Below are 15648 nucleotides of genomic sequence, written 5' to 3'. Positions count from 1 at the left end.
GTGGCCAGAGTGAGGTTCGCGGTTGAAAACTGTAAATGCTATAGCTGTTACTTTTTAAAGTTTGTGCCAGTTGTCCAGGTTTGCGTCTTCTTTGTAGTTCTCTAAGTGGAGTCTGCTCATAGTTACCAAAATTACAGTTGTCAGGGCTTGTTTTCCTCTGTGGGATGAATTTCTTTTCAACTTCCACAGAGAAAAACACCGGAGGGATGTTCAACATGCCTTCAAAAGATGTATCTTCCTTTAATGTGTTGATGATGGTGGAGACCACTGTCTAACATTGTCCAAAATCTCCCATCGGTATTTATTCAGTTGTGATCTGCTGGCCGTGTAGGCCACAGCATTTCATCGAGTAAATCATTATTTCATTTTAATGTTTAACACATTTATTCAGATTTTTCTTTGTCACCCATCGTTATATTCAGTGGAGGGTCAAAATGGTAAATGTGTACCATCAGCAATGGCGGAGGGACCTTCATTTAAGTCCCCATTGAGATTTTTATTCTAATTTCCAAAGGGGACTGGCCAAGATGGCAGGGTTAAAGTATGACACTAGCACCGTATAATTCACAGTTATTACAAATAACAGACTTAAAAACAAAACGCTAAAAGAAAAACATGAAAAATGTCATCAACCAATAAAATTGGCTTTCAGTTAATTCAGGGTTTTTAAAAAAAATCTTGCATATTTACAAAATAATCTAGTTTCAAATGTCTCTACAGATCACACCAAGATGTTCCAAAACCTTTTAAAGTGCTTTCACCAACAACAACAAAAAACATTTTTTTTTTTTTAAATGCAGAGAGTTCTTGCTGATATCCAGGAGAGTAAAATCCCAGAGTGTGGTGAACATGCAGCACCCTGCCGCCCCTTTGACATGCTCTCTTTCCTGGCCTGACCACGGACAGAACGGCGGGTCAAAAGGGGGGCGCAGGGTTCAGGTAAGGGTTCACGGGACACCCCCTCCCTCTGCTGTCACACACACTCACTAATAAGCTCACATGACTCTGTGCCACACTGTCATGTTTCTGCGACCGGCGAACGGTCAAAACCAAGGTTCGGCATCTCATTAGCACCATATCGAGAGAGACAGAGGGAGGGACGGGCATGGAGCGACGGACAAGGAGGGGGGATTATTCCAGCTGTTTTTTTTTCTTCTAATAGCAGAGTGGAGAGAAAGTGAGAGGGTGAAAGAGCTAAAGAGCCTGATTGGGAGTGAAGCCAGTGAGTTACAGAAGCGAAGGATGGGGTTAAAGTAGGAGAACAGAAAAGGAGAAACGAGGAAGAAGAGTTCATGACTGTGGACTAGAATATCACAGCTCACGTGGGGAGGAGACCAAGAAAGGTAAGGTTCTTCCTCCCTCTCTGTGTGAGGAAATAGCGGCGGAGTGATTCCCATGCAAATGCTCTAATTTGTTTAATTTCTGCTTTTTTGTTGTTGTTCTGCTTCCATTGTCTCGGTGTCTCACGCCCACTTTCAGATCGACAACGTGTGTGTGTAACTTTAAGTGCCAAGGGGGAAATTGGGTCAGCAAGAGAGAGAGAGAAAGAGAGGAGAGGCACTCTGGGAGAGAGGGGGAGACGGACAGAGAAATGCAGAGAAAATCCTCAGCAGCCTTTGAACTACAGTAACAAGTGGTCACTTGAGTAATCACTGGTGATTCAGAGAGAAATGTAAGTGCTCCCAGGCATGACCGCTCTGTTGTCACTTCTTGCTATCTTTTTGGCTCGTGGATGGAGGGTTTTTTTTAAGCATTGAAACACTTTGATATGAATGCATTCGTGTGATAAAATGAGAGGATGAGCTGTTCCTTTCCTCTCCATGGACAAGGACAGAATCAAAGTGAAAGAAGCTGAGCCTTCAGGGACTCCCTGCCATGTTTAAACTTGCAAGAGCAAGAAAATAAATAATATGCCAATATACGCATTAACGCCAGCCAAGCTGAGGGAAAGGAAAGTCCTAGATGAGCCCAACTCTCTGTCATGCTCAGTCTTGTGATGAGGTGTGGTTAGTCACTTTCATATTACTCAGCTAGCAATGTGTCAACATGTTACTCAGACAGAAATAGGCCCGAATGTGGCTGCATCCACTGCGTGTTTCTGCAGGCATCTCCCTTCTTTTGTTCAGTCTCCCTCCGACATATATATATACTGTATGCACCACTTGTGCTTTACTTTACATGCTCTGGGATAAGTTTATTCCTTTTAAATCCAGCATTCCTATTTGTTCCCCAGAGCAGAAATCTTGCTATTGTGGTCATGATCTCTGAATCGAATGGCAGGAGGAGTCAGAGTGGGGGGACAGTTGGTTCTAATATGCCTTGTATTAGTCAGAGCAATGGGAAAGATGACCTTTTCCCTGCTGTTTATTTTGGGAAGGCAGCAGGAAGAATGCCGGAGCAGCTGTTCTATTCCTACTGGCAGATCCCACCCCTGTGAATTCCAGTCTGCCACTGAATGACACTCCCCTTATTCAGGCAGGGGGGCGTCTTGCATGGATCCAAGCCCCCGTACAGTGTAAATAACACCTCATCAGAATCCTCAAAGTTGTTATGGCAATAACATCTGCAACATACGCACACTGTACGGTTTCCGCCTGCCGATTAGTTCCTATCAGACTTGTTGCCACGCAGGGGGAACCACTGTGTTTATGAGGAAGTCAGCCTGCTCTATCTGCACGTCCAACCTGTTGCATGGTAATCAATGTCACCTGTCTGCCAATAAACGCTCTCTTTCCTTGCTCGTTATGCGTCTTAACCAGTCGAGCAACTCTCTCGTGCAACACAAACCGCCATCTCTTGCTTTCCGAGACAGACGCGCTCCCAATCATGGCGAGCCTTCCCAAAGAGCCGACCGAGGACGGCCAGAAACAGAGCTTCTGGATGGTGAGGATTATATTTATGATCACATCTTGGAATAGAACAGCCGCTTAATCCAAAGCAGTGCTCCTGTGTGTGTTTGTGAATGCAAGGCCCTGTTATTCTCACATCATCATCACCATCTTTTCCTGCTCTCAGCCGGGGAATTATGTGCCCACAGTGCACCGAACTAAACAGTCCTTCCAGGCCTGCAACGACATCGTGGCCTGCTTCACGGAGAGAGCAAAGGTTGAAAAGCAGTACGCCCAGCAGCTCAGCCAGTGGAGCAGCAAGTGGAAGCCCATAGTGGATTCTAGTAAGTGACAGGAGCTGCATGTTGGGTAGCCTAAATACAGAGTACATGCATTCTCAGGCCTTTTTAATCATCTCAGCTGTCATCGACTTAAAATTGTCTCTTGATTTCTGTTAAACAGCTGCATCTGTGCTCAATTGAAGCTTTTACAAATGGGGGTCATTATTTCTCCGCTGCCTCCATGACTCACCTCGGCGCTCTGTGTTATTTCATTCCTCACTCTCGGTCTGTTCTCTCCCTCTCCAGGACCACTTTATGGCTCCCTCATGAGGGCGTGGCAATGCTTCTTCAGCTCCACTGAGCGTTTGTCGGCCCTCCACTCCTCCATCTCCCACTCGCTGATGGCGGAGGAAGGGGACCGGGTGAAGACCTGGCAGAAGGAGACCTTTCCCAAGAAAATCTTCTGTGGCTTCAGGGAGAGCCACGACAACAACACAAGTTTCTCACGTGCGCAGAAACCCTGGTCCAAAAAGATGCTGAAGGTGTGTGTGTCAGTGTGTGTGTCTTTGTGTCTGTGTGTGTCAATCATTTTTGTAGTTTGTTTCTTTTTTGTCAAACTACTATTTCAAAGGTCAAGAAGAAGGAAGTGTCACGTAGAGCGACAATAGTTTAACAGTATGCTTTAAAGGTCACAATATGAGATTGGAAGCATTTCGATTGCCTCTCAACGGCTCTCAACATGGCGACACCTGAGCCGGCGGCTCGTAGCTAACTGTGCTAATGTGACAGTGACACCACTAACAATACAAACTATGGCAAACTGGCTGTCAGAGCGAGTGTGAACCTGGGGAGTCACCAGAAATTGGGCTCTATGCTTCCACGACTGACAACATTATCAGCTGTAACAGTTATTTGAGGGCAGAGTGGCTAGCTCGTGGTGCTAACAGCGCTAACAATATTAGGGGTCATCCCTTTGTTCACTGGGTCCTATGTTCCCTGTTTTTCCCAAAAAGGGAACACTCTGAACAATGACCACACAAAATAACAAAAAACAATAATAATAAAAGGCTAATAATAATAATAATAAGAGCTTGCCTGGTTAAATAAAGGTTGCATTAAATATATAAAATAATATTCTGAATCCGACAGTATTCCTGACCAATTAAAGAGTAAAATTATGGTCCCAAAATGGAAAACTCCAGGGAGGAAACGTCCATTCCTCACCAACAAAGAAAAGATTGTTACTGTTTTTTTGTACAAATCTAAAAAAAAAAAAAGAGAGTGAGATATCACATGTTCATGAGTGACTTTTAGTGGTGCTGTTTTTTTTTTTTTTTTATCATAATAAGTATATTTTTTGCCTTTGGACACAGCCAGTCTGTTTCCCCCAGTTTCCAGTCTTTGTGCTATAGCTAAGTTAACCATCTCCCTGTCATAGCTTCATATTTAACTCTTGACAAGAAAGCTAATAAGCATATCTCCAAATGTTCCTTCCTAGTAAATAACATGGATGTGTGTGAATGTGTATTCAACAGCTGGAGAAGGCCCGCGTTGCATATCACAAGTCCTGTCAGAGGGAACAAACGGCCCTCGACAAAGAGAAACAAGCCAACGAAAACGCTGAGATGAGTCCAGAGAAAAAGCAGAAATTCATAGAGGCCAGAGAGAAGGTCACCGAGGAGAAGGAAAAGGTGAGGAGGGATTTCAACACACTGCATCAATGCACTCCATGTAAGTCGTGCATGTTGAATAAAGCCTTCATTCACGGCACATTTAAATTCACCACATGCCACACAGTTAAACATGTGGCATTCCCGGTTTGTTTGCCTGCTGTATGCAGTGATGAACTATCAACTCTAAACACAAGCCCCAGCCCTTGAATTTCTGTTCCAAGCATTTCCCTTGTATGGTGATGTGTTATCGTTACACTGTTCACTGTTTATGGAGCCCAACATGGGAGCGGTTAAGAGCACCGGATGATTTATACATTTTAGATTGTTCTTGCTTAAAGAAACAGTAGATCTCTTCGTCTTTCCATCATAAAACTGTCCTTGTGCGCTGCCTGCAGAACAGAGAGCGCTATGAGAAACTGCTGGAGGAGGTGTCGACCTACACGCCTCGCTACATGGAGGAGATGGAAGCCATTTTTGAACAGTCGCAGGAGGAGGAGAGGAAGAGGATCAGCTTCCTGAAGCAGGCCTTCCTCTCCATCCACAGGCACCTCGACGTCACCAACAACGAGAGGTGAGCAGCCGCCAGACTGGTTGCTAGGGGTGCAGAGCAAGCGTCTCCGTGTATTTACTGTGTCCTTGTGTCAGTGTGAAGGCAGTGTACAGTGAGCTCCACAACACTCTGATGTCCATCAATGAGCAAGATGATCTCAAGTGGTGGAAGAACAACCACGGTCCTGGCATGCCCACCGACTGGCCAAAGATTGATGTACGTTACCCTGTTGCACTCCACACAGAGGGGGAAATACATGCACGCTCAGGATGACCAAATCACAAGACATTTTTATTTTTGTGTGTGAATATCTGCTTGATCTTCCAATGCATTTACTGTACCTGTTACTTGACCAAAGTGTTGAACACATGTCTCTGTAACCAGGAATGGGTCCCGCCAGTGAAAAAGCTAAATAGAAAGAAGAGAGACAAGAAAAAAGAGACCCGTCCGTAAGTAGTGCTTCCAATATCCAACACATTTTTCGAAAGTGCACAATGTACATTTTTATTCCAATTCGTATTTATGTTTTCTGACTGTTGAAACATCCGCGTCTTCTCCCGTTAGCGTGATGATCGGGGGTGTGAAGGTGCGAGCTATGTATGACTACGTGGGAGAGGAGGGCGATGAGCTGTCCTTTAAAGCAGGTGATGTGACTCACTCACTCACTTTCATACAAAGTCACAAGCATTGTGTCAGTATTCATCTTGGGAAGACAAGAAATACATCCGATCCCTCTAAAATGAGGGCAGGCTGGTGATTTCTGGGTATTGGTGTTCAAATATAATGTTTTAAAGCTGGGTATAAGCAGTTTATTTGTGATCCTTTTATAGCAGCAATTCAACAAGAATTGTTTTTGAAATGGAGAGAAAATGTTATGGTTATGGTTAGCAGAGAACTATTAGCAACATGTCCTGTCCATCCTTCACCACAGCCATCACAGCTACGTGCAACAGAAGGCTAAATTATTAGCAACGTTTTCTCTTCTTCTCTGAATGCTTCAGCAATATTATATTATAACTCTCTTTTTGATTAGTCTGTCTTCCTTTTTTGGTTCACTTTGCAGTAGAAACAGTTGTTTCAATGTATATTCTGTGTGTGCGTACATCTGTGTGCGTACATCTGCATTTGAAGAACAGCCAATAGGAAGTCTCTCTCTGAAATTACCTCTATGTACCGTCACGGGCTAACGCCTGAACACATAGCCAAAAGGAGATGCAGAAGTGTACTTCTCTCTTGGATCACATGAACTACAGTATGCTGCAAGGTTTTAATGGAATTTTTGCTCAATGACACCAAAAATAAACTGCCTATCCCAGCTTTAAGGCCACCACTTGATCAAAATCCACATTTTATCTTGCTGTATGATAGTGTTAGAGTTCTGTCCAAGTGGGGAATTAAAAACATATGAATTTCTACACTGAAGTCATACTTTATCATGCATTTATCAGCAGTGAACCTTTCACTTTTTTAACAGTCACCTACACTTTTTGTAGCTAATGCATGTAAAGTGAGAACGATGCCTTGCATCATTTTCACATAAATGTCAGCCACATGTGAGAATGTTCTTCAAAACAGCCTCAAACAGGTCTAGTTCTTTTATTATTACTATTATTTACAATATTTATCTTTCAACATTGAGGTAAATCGGTATAGTAAAGGATGACATATGTTACAATTGCAATTATATTTGATTTTAAGCAGTCTATAAACTGTTAAACACGTTTCCTATAAGTGCTTAGAAATGTTTTTTAACAATAAGTGTGTTTATGATGCTATTATTAACATTTACATCGTCTTACTAACATATAATAATGTTAATTAGCATTTTAAGGACTTTTCTTTCCTTGATCCCAGGCGACGTGTTCCTGAAGGTCGAGGAAGAGGATGACCAGGGTTGGTGCCGAGGAGTCCTGAGTGAAGGGAAGGAGGGCTTCTACCCAGCAAATTACGTTGAAGTCGCAGAGTGACATCACCCTCAATAATAGACTATGTCCTGAACTTTTTTCTCACGAAGATTTACTTACTACAAATCTTTTAAAAATATATATATATATATATTATTATGTTGTATGTTGTAACACAGATATAATCTGTTCACCGCCATTTTTGAAATGTAAAATTTGCTGAGGCCTTAATATTCTAACCTTTGGTTTTAAATGCTTCTGTAATATTGAATTAATTTATCAAAGACTAAATGTTTGAGTGTGAGATTGTACGCGTGTTTGCATGTTAAGACAAAACAAAAGAGAACAAGAGCGGATATTTATTTACTGTCATGTCATTAAGTCACTGTAATGAAGGTAGCTGATAACGATACATTAGGTTGACCCAGGATGAGGTTTACAATGGTGGGAGCACACAAGGTCAATGTTTACTTAATAAGTATTATGTAGAGGCACACAAGTTACTTTGACTGAGGGGACTGATTTTCAAAATAAAAGCATGCATTTTTTTGCCTGTAATCCATCATGTTGACAGTTTTTTATTCTTATATTGTTGTGTGTGCTGCTGTTTTTATTTCATTTTTTTTGTCCTTCAGTACACAAGTGTGTATCACATGACATCACATGACATTAAATTACAGATGCTATTACCTTAAGTGACATAATAACACAATAGTATGACATAACATATAGTTTTGCTAGCAAGATACATGAAACCATTTTACGGGATAATCTGTGTAGGATATTCTTTTACTTTGAAAGGCATATAATCATCGTGACCTTACACATTGTATTCCTGTTACGCAACTTTGCTACTATTCTTCCACCCATTTCTTATTTACATTCATTAAATGTTTAACCAGAGTTAGGCATTATGCGATAACTAAACACAGACCCAACCTTTGTGCCAGGTTTTTTTTGGTCTCGCTATGAAATCACAGCAGGCAAAGAAACCTGTTGGACAAGATGTCTGAGACTCATGAATGACAAGACATCACACGGTGGTTGAAACTCCTGGGAAGGCGTCCTGTTTACGGTCATACTGTAGTGACTGCTTTTTAAAGACTACATGGGTAAGTATGTGTTAGAAACACTTGTTTTTAGAACATGTCTTCACATTATATCGCTTATATAGATACATGTTGTCTGCGTTGTGTGGATTAAGTTCATGTTTATTGCAGTGTGTCTTAATTCAAGGCTTGTCATGATTCTAAAAACTGAATGGCACGTGCCACAGAGCCAACTGCATTATAATTAGATGTATTATGTGGATTAAAAAAGACATTATAATTGTCCTCTTAATGTCTTTTTAGGTGTGACGTTTTGTAAAATGATTTCCTTCTTCCCACAGTCAGGTGGACTCGCAATGGAATTTGCCTGTGGATTTGTTTACGTGCTGCCATCGGTGCCTCAGAAGGACAGTCAGCGACCTAATGCCTTTAAGCGCTCAGGTGTGATTTCTTTCCAACATTCCCATTCAACAACAAAATAAATATATATTACACTAATATTTAAAAAGACAGACGTCACAGTTCTGGCTCCACTTTGCTGTCTGGTTGTGGTTTTAATCAATTAAAAAGATCACTCGCCTGACACATACTTTGAATGCAGCTTCAATGGGGTTTCACACCTGGGGGAAAAACGGAATCTAAAACATCAACAGATGTTGGTGTTTTAATTTCATTTATCTTTACTGAGTGGTGTATTTATGCTCTTTTTTTTATCTTTACCGCATGCTTGACTCTAGAGCTTTGCAACAAAAATCCTATGTACCTGAACTGTTAGTGAGTGCACATGGCAAACTTCTTGAATCTTGATTCATTGAGAGGCTGGAAAGCGAAGGGAGGAAGCGGCAATGTAAATCCGGCCACTGATTTTGGAAAAAAGGGCTGGTGTGTATACTGAGCAGGAGGATGTGGGAGTCAATTCTGAGGGCATCTGGTGGACAGGTGGAGAATGGCAAAGACTGCGCCGCTTCATAGAAACGCAGGGGCCCGGGGAAGTGGGAAAACAAGCGAGGCAGCTGTCGTGACAGTCAGACTTCCATTCAAATAGCTTCGTTGTTGACTCACCAGTTTGAAGGAATCCACCAAAGACACACAAGGCTTTCATTGTGCAATCATTATGTCTAACAAGGTCAGGTTCTCTGCCAGATGGCAAAAGGAGTTTTGGGAAATATATGACGTCATAAACTGAAGTACATTTCGATACTTGATCACAAACTAACTGATAATATCTAAACATATATGGAGGTTCCTTTCATCAGAGCTTTCAGAGTGTCTAGTGGGTTAAGTGGTAAGCATTATGCAATCAGCAACACACACAACCTTTCCTGTCTAGCTCAGAGGAGAGATTCCTTCCTGTTACTTGGATTTTGTCAGTAAAAGCCATCTGCCACCTGAGTCACATTTTCTTCACAGCAAAAAGGTCATCACTGCACCAGTTGTTTTTTTGGCGATGCTCACATTTCAAAATTAACAGCCACTTATTTCGACGCCTTTTTCAGCTCTCCTCCCTCCTTTTAACCGGATCCGTCCTCGCACTCCACCACCACCACCACCTCCTCCAACCAACGCCACGGAAGCCAAATCCCCAAAGTCCCTCCGATCTCCCCCAAAGGTCATTGAACAGGTGGAAAAGAGCAAAGAGGTGAAGAAGGTTGTGGCGTCTTCTGTCTTCTATGAAAATGCAGAATTTCACAATAAACCAGAGGCTGCTTCTCTCTGCGGTATCACACCTCAGCAGACGCCTCCTCGGAAAACAGGTACTGTGAATGTAGCAGAATTAATGGAAGGGTATGGCTGAGCAAAATAATTTCTGTATTAGTAATACTTTATAGTAACTATAATATATTATATATTAATAGGGGACTAGTTTGATTGATAGGTGGAGATTGAGCTGCAGGATGACTGTGTGTCTGGTGGTCCACTGCTTTTATTGGTCTGCAGCCAATTAGAAGATGGACAGTTTATAATATTTTGGAGAATCATTCTTTTAACACACTGCTCCGACCTGCTTCTCACAGCTCTCCTTCCACCACACATGAAACCTGCAGCGAAGAGCCCGTCCCCTCCTTACAGCCAGCCGCTTCTTTCCTCCAACGCCAACAGTCAGACGTTTACCTACGACCTCCCGAAAAACGAGCCAGATTTAAACGCCTATTCCCGGGACCAAGACTACTCCTACACCACGCCAGAAGGCACGGGCGGGGAGGTGAAGCTGCCAGCTGATACCAACAGAGCGGCGGCCCCGGCAGCAGGTAAATGGACAACCTTTTTGTTTTTTACATTTGCATTCATTTTTGTGTTAGGGAAGGAGTTTTATTCTGCTCTGCTCTCACACGTCAGTCCCACCTCTTCCACCGAGACCTTCATTCATGAAGTCAATGCCAGAGTACCTGGTGCTGTTGCCCAGATCCCAATCAGATCCTTCATTATATCAGAACTCCAGCTCAGACGCAACACTTGTCCCATCACCTGCTAGTAAAGGTAAATGCAACAGTCTCTATCTTATGGTGTCAAAAGACTGACACCCATCATGAATGCTTCACATCACCGGTGCTTATTTCACTTCTGGTTCCCAACTCAGTATCAGCAGACAAGGAGCCTCTGCCCGGGAATCCCAATGTGCTCCTCGTCAGTTTAGGAAAATTACTCTCGGAAGAAAGAGGTAAACTTTTATCGTCAATATAAAACATTCACCATCGCCAGTCGGGTTGGATTTTCGGCCCTAATGACGTTGATGTTTGTGTTTTTCAGTGCAGACGATAAAAGGAGAACCCACCTCCTGCTCCGAGTGCGCCGCTGTGCTGGACTCCTCCTATGTCAATGTGGTAATTACACCCTCTATTTCAATCTTTCAATCTTTATTCTCAATCTGATAAGTAGAAACACAATTAACAGTCATTGATTTGAAATGTGGATAATAACCGCATGCACATCTCCTTGTAATCGCTACTGGGGAAATACAGAACAGCAATATCGATCATAACATAATGAAACACTGGACAAAGATTGTTGGCTCTCATTTGCAATAATGTTCTCTCCATTTCTAAAGGTTCCAGGATGTTACTTCTGTCAGTCCCCGGAGCTCCCCAGCACACCACAGTGTCTCCAGGATGGCCTCTTTTTGCTCCATCCTGATGAGAAGCCCCCGTGTGCTGCTGATGCTCTGCTGCTCTTCTGCATTGACATCTCTGGCTCCATGAGCATCACGTCTCAGGTAAGAAACCACGCGACCCGACACCGATCTGTTTCCTGTCGGTGTCGTAACAGCTGGTGTTCACATACACCACATGTGGTGCGAATGATCAGTGTCTGTTGTTTCCAGGTGTCAGAGGGAGGCAATGTTGTCCACAGATCCCGTCTCCAAGTGAGTCATTTCTTTCTTAAGTGTCTAAGTCTTGGTTCCCTTGAAAATCACATGAAAACATTTTGCAAATATGCTATAAAGATGCATTTGATGAAAGGAAATCCCTGTCTATAAACCAGTTTGTTAAGGAAGCCGTGTTGCAGTGTGTGCAGAGACTAAGTGAACAACAACCTGGCAAACGAGTGGGCCTCATCACCTTCAACAGCCAGGTACATACATGGTGGTCGGAGGCTTGATCTTCACAGTAGATTTGTCTGTACATTCTGCATGAGTAACTATTTCTGTTTGTGTCTGACATTCCATTTCTTTTCCAGCGTATTATCGTCTTATATAGAAAGCCTAATCATCCATTCCCTATAATGTTTGTGTAACCAGGTGACAATGCATGGAAATGAGCATTTCACGTCACATTCCCTGAGTGGTCGCGAGTTAACCGACGTGGACTTTCTGAGGTCCACTGCCGCCAGTTTCCACACTCCGCCTCCGCTTTCAGAGACCAAGGACTACTTACAGAGACAAGTCATGGGGTAAGAGAAAAAACTGTTTTTTTTTTTTTTACATAGTATTAACATTAAATTGAAATAAATTTCCCCTTTGTGGAAAGCTTATCTGACGGTGGGACAACAGCTCTCGGCCCCGCTGCTCTCCTGACGATCGCGATAGCCTCCAGACAGCCAGGGTCCAAGGTAGCTTCTTATTTACCTTGTATTTTTTTTTTGTCTTTTCTCTAAAAACAATATAACCCTGACCTGCTATCCCTGCTGATCTCGAAGGTGATTATCTGTACAGATGGGAAGGCCAACACCGAGTTGGGGAATCTGGAGGTAGAGGATAATGATGCTCGCACCCTCCTTACATCCACCATCTTCTACCAGGAGCTGGGGAACTGTGCTGCCAGTCAGGGGTCGGTGCACATCTCATTATCAATATGGAGACGAGCATCAAAATGCACATTACAGCACACATTGTATTATAGTCTAGTGCTGCGCTGCAAATGAAAGTTCATGCTGATGTTCTTCTTTCATTAGTGTGACCGTGTCTGTGCTGTCCATAGAGGGGACAGACTGTAGGCTGGATGAGCTGGGAAGACTCGCCGATCGCACTGGAGGAAAAGTAAGACGTGTTGTCTCCGTATTTGTATTCATAATGCATAGCGCTCACCAGTCCATCATCTGTGTGTTGTGTCCTCTAGGTGGTGATAGCAAGTCCCAGCAGGTTGCACCCGGAGTTTGAACAGATCATCGAGAACAGCACGATAGCTACACACTGCACCGTCACATTACTGCTGCCCCAATCACTGTAAGATCTACCCTACTTTTTGGAATTCTTCATCAAAGGGTCTACATTTATATTATCAGCAAGCACTAACTGATGTACTCCTCTGGTCCAGGCGTATGAGAGGAGAGAAGGAGGCAGGACACAAAGGGACCAGAGAGGTTGGGAATACAGAACCAGATACAGAGATCACCTTCCAGTTTGGAGCCAGAAACCAGGACGCAGAAGGTGAGGGGGAAAGAAACTGCTACAGTGTAAGACGGGTTAGTTTGACAGTGATGGATGAAGTCCTCAAATCCTTTACTCATGTAAAAGTAGAGTTACCAGTATAAAATACTCCCTCGCACATTTCAGCTCTGATCTGAAAATGTTACTTAAGTACAGAAGTATTAACAAAATAATGAATTTCACCTAATTAAAAGTAAAGTTTTGCAGGGTAATAATATTATAGGATATTATATTCTGTTTTTAACAAATACAATTTAGAGCATTTTCATTTTGTTGGTCATCAATGTGGAACCCATTTTAGATACGTGTAGACTACTGGGCTATCACATCATATCACATAAGCACAGCATATGTGTTTCATGCTAAAAGTAACTGTAAGTGTCAAAGAAAATGTAGTGGAGTGAAAAGTACCATGTTTCACGTGCTCAAGCACAGTTAGCTAGTTAAATCCCACCACTGAAAGAGCGTTTGATTCTGTGTTTCTCCTCCTCAGTGTCGACGCCGGCCTCCGGCAGCCGTGTGTTCATCCAGCTGCAGGTCAGGTACAGGCAGAGGGAGGGACAGACGATGCTCAGAGTCATCACCACAGGCCGAGATGTTACTGACGACAGGTGATAATAAGGTTTCCATAATTACGGTGCTTCTCTCACTTTTGCGTTTTGAGATTATATCACACACACACACACACACACACCTCTGAGCTGTTTGCATGCTTACGGCCTCCTTGTAGCTTTAAACAGGTCATTATCGTCTGAGATCTTTAATCAACGAGGCGTTTTCAGCCTGGAGACAACAATGGATTAGATGCATTATTTTATACCAATCTCAATGAACCTTTAGGCAAAGCTTTTTTTTGGTAATCCAAGAAGACTGGCTGTTGCCGAGATATGGGACACTTCACTACACGCAGGATTGATTGCACCATGTAAATCCCATTTCTCATCCATTCTAACATTTAGTCACACAGCAAATGAACCTCTCAACTCAGTCCGCCTGCTTTTATACATGAACAAAGGTCGTGCAATTCATCGTCTGGGCAGCTACAAAGTGGCCTCCTGTGTCTGTGTGTGTGTGTGTGTGTGTGTGTGTGTCTGTGTGTGTGTTTGTGTGTGTGTGTTCGCAAAGTAATAATATCTGCAAGGCTGAAGCTGTAAACGTTGATCAGCACTCTTATCCTCAAAGTGCGGCCCCTTCGTTCCCAGCTCGGCGGCCCTGTCCTCGCTGTCGCTGGCCATCATTCAGCTGAACTCGTCACAGGCCAGCGCTGCTCTGGCTGTCAGAGGCCGCTTCCTCGACGCCAGGAGGGAAGGGGAGCAGCAGAGGATGCTGATCGAGAGAGCGATGTGAGTAACCGGAGAGGTGGAGGAAACTCGGACTGACAAATGGATTTAGTGAGCACCGATTCTACTTTATATACTCAACAAAAGACAGGAAGGATGTCCAGTAATAGTGCAGGTGACATTACAAAAGGAGGACAAATGCATCAAATGTTATCAAATAGTTTATTATGTCAAACTGTGGAATATTGTTTTCTATTCAAATGTTCATTTTTGGTTAATTGCTTTAAAATTTTAAGTTTAAGCTTGTTTTCTAGTCTTGTTTATTCCTTATTTACTTGATATTATTAGAAAAACAATGTCTCAGTCTATACAGTGTTGTACATAATGAGTCTGTCTTTTTGCAGAGAGCATAATCACAGTGCAGAGGATCATCAAACCTACCAAGAATGGATTAAAACCATGGAGCCAATATACAACAACATACATAACCTCACAAGGGTTCGTTACCATATTTTTGTTTTATATGTTTCAGTCTTTCATTGATTTAAATCAACACATTTTACTCTTGTTTTCTTAACAGAGAAAAACGGTTGTTTCAGACTCACAGGTAATCCACGTCATGTCCTTATAAATTATACCGTTTAGTACATAAACACTTTTCCCGTTTTGTTGAACTTTTGTCTGGTAATCCCTTCCTTTGATTCTCCTCCCACCAGTCTCTAACAGACGCCGGTGCAGCTCTGCTCTACACCATGAAGCACAGCAACAGGACGTCTATCTCACGGAAGAATAAACGCAAACTCTAGCCAACTGTCTAGCCTCTGCCTTTTTATCTCTTTGCAAAGCAACTCAAGTCATGAATGGCCAGGATAAATCCTGCTACATTTTTACTTTTTATTCTCTGGCTGAACAAACATCCCTCAGATATTTCACAACCTCAGAGCAAGACCTCCTGTGATCGGCTACATGGGTGTGTTTGCATTTACAACGACCAAAACATGACTCAGAAACACCATCATGCAGCTGACACCTCGATCCTGTTGTGTCAACAATACACATGTTGTTGTGTCGGTTAAAACAAGCTTTTGTGTGGACGCCTCTCAGGTGCCACTGCAGGAGAAGTCTGGCATCAGAGTATAAAATCAGCAAAACGCTGATAAACTCAAACAGAAGTTTGGCTCCATCTTTTTCTCCGCCCCATATGATAAATCTCATCTTT

The 15648-nt window shown here is 42.8% G+C and overlaps 2 protein-coding genes across 4 annotated transcripts; both read left to right on the top strand.

Annotated features, from left to right (window-relative positions):
- Positions 1-1152: 1152 nt before the first annotated feature.
- LOC311032962 (protein kinase C and casein kinase substrate in neurons protein 1-like) lies at positions 1153-7794 on the top strand. 3 transcript variants are annotated; one of them, XM_084040075.1, is made up of 11 exons: positions 1153-1343; positions 1480-1672; positions 2813-2883; positions 3016-3172; positions 3416-3651; positions 4645-4800; positions 5178-5353; positions 5428-5548; positions 5717-5781; positions 5897-5976; positions 7187-7794. In XM_084040075.1, the coding sequence occupies exons 3-11, from the start codon at positions 2827-2829 to the stop codon at positions 7297-7299; spliced, it is 1161 nt and encodes a 386-aa protein (XP_083896201.1). In that variant the 5' UTR covers positions 1153-1343; positions 1480-1672; positions 2813-2826; the 3' UTR covers positions 7300-7794. The 3 variants fall into 3 exon arrangements, with proteins under 3 accessions (XP_083896201.1, XP_083896202.1, XP_083896203.1); XM_084040076.1 differs by having other exon boundaries at positions 2760-2883; XM_084040077.1 differs by lacking the exon at positions 1480-1672.
- A 424-nt stretch (positions 7795-8218) lies between these two features.
- On the top strand, positions 8219-15270 carry LOC311032945 (circularly permutated Ras protein 1). The gene is made up of 21 exons (XM_084040055.1): positions 8219-8348; positions 8627-8726; positions 9782-10039; positions 10301-10534; positions 10623-10763; positions 10864-10944; positions 11034-11107; positions 11332-11496; positions 11605-11646; positions 11766-11855; positions 12022-12173; positions 12251-12332; positions 12420-12550; positions 12675-12759; positions 12839-12945; positions 13037-13149; positions 13643-13760; positions 14352-14492; positions 14834-14927; positions 15010-15036; positions 15146-15270. The coding sequence occupies exons 1-21, from the start codon at positions 8259-8261 to the stop codon at positions 15233-15235; spliced, it is 2415 nt and encodes an 804-aa protein (XP_083896181.1). The 5' UTR covers positions 8219-8258; the 3' UTR covers positions 15236-15270.
- The last annotated feature ends 378 nt before the right edge of the window (positions 15271-15648 follow it).

The sequence above is a fragment of the Eutrigla gurnardus genome (genome assembly GCF_963514095.1).
Source record: "Eutrigla gurnardus genome assembly, chromosome: 22".
In the NCBI taxonomy this organism is placed as follows: Eukaryota; Metazoa; Chordata; class Actinopteri; order Perciformes; family Triglidae; genus Eutrigla; species Eutrigla gurnardus.
The sequence above is the reverse complement of the archived record's forward strand: the minus strand, read 5'-3'. Positions and strand labels throughout refer to the sequence as shown.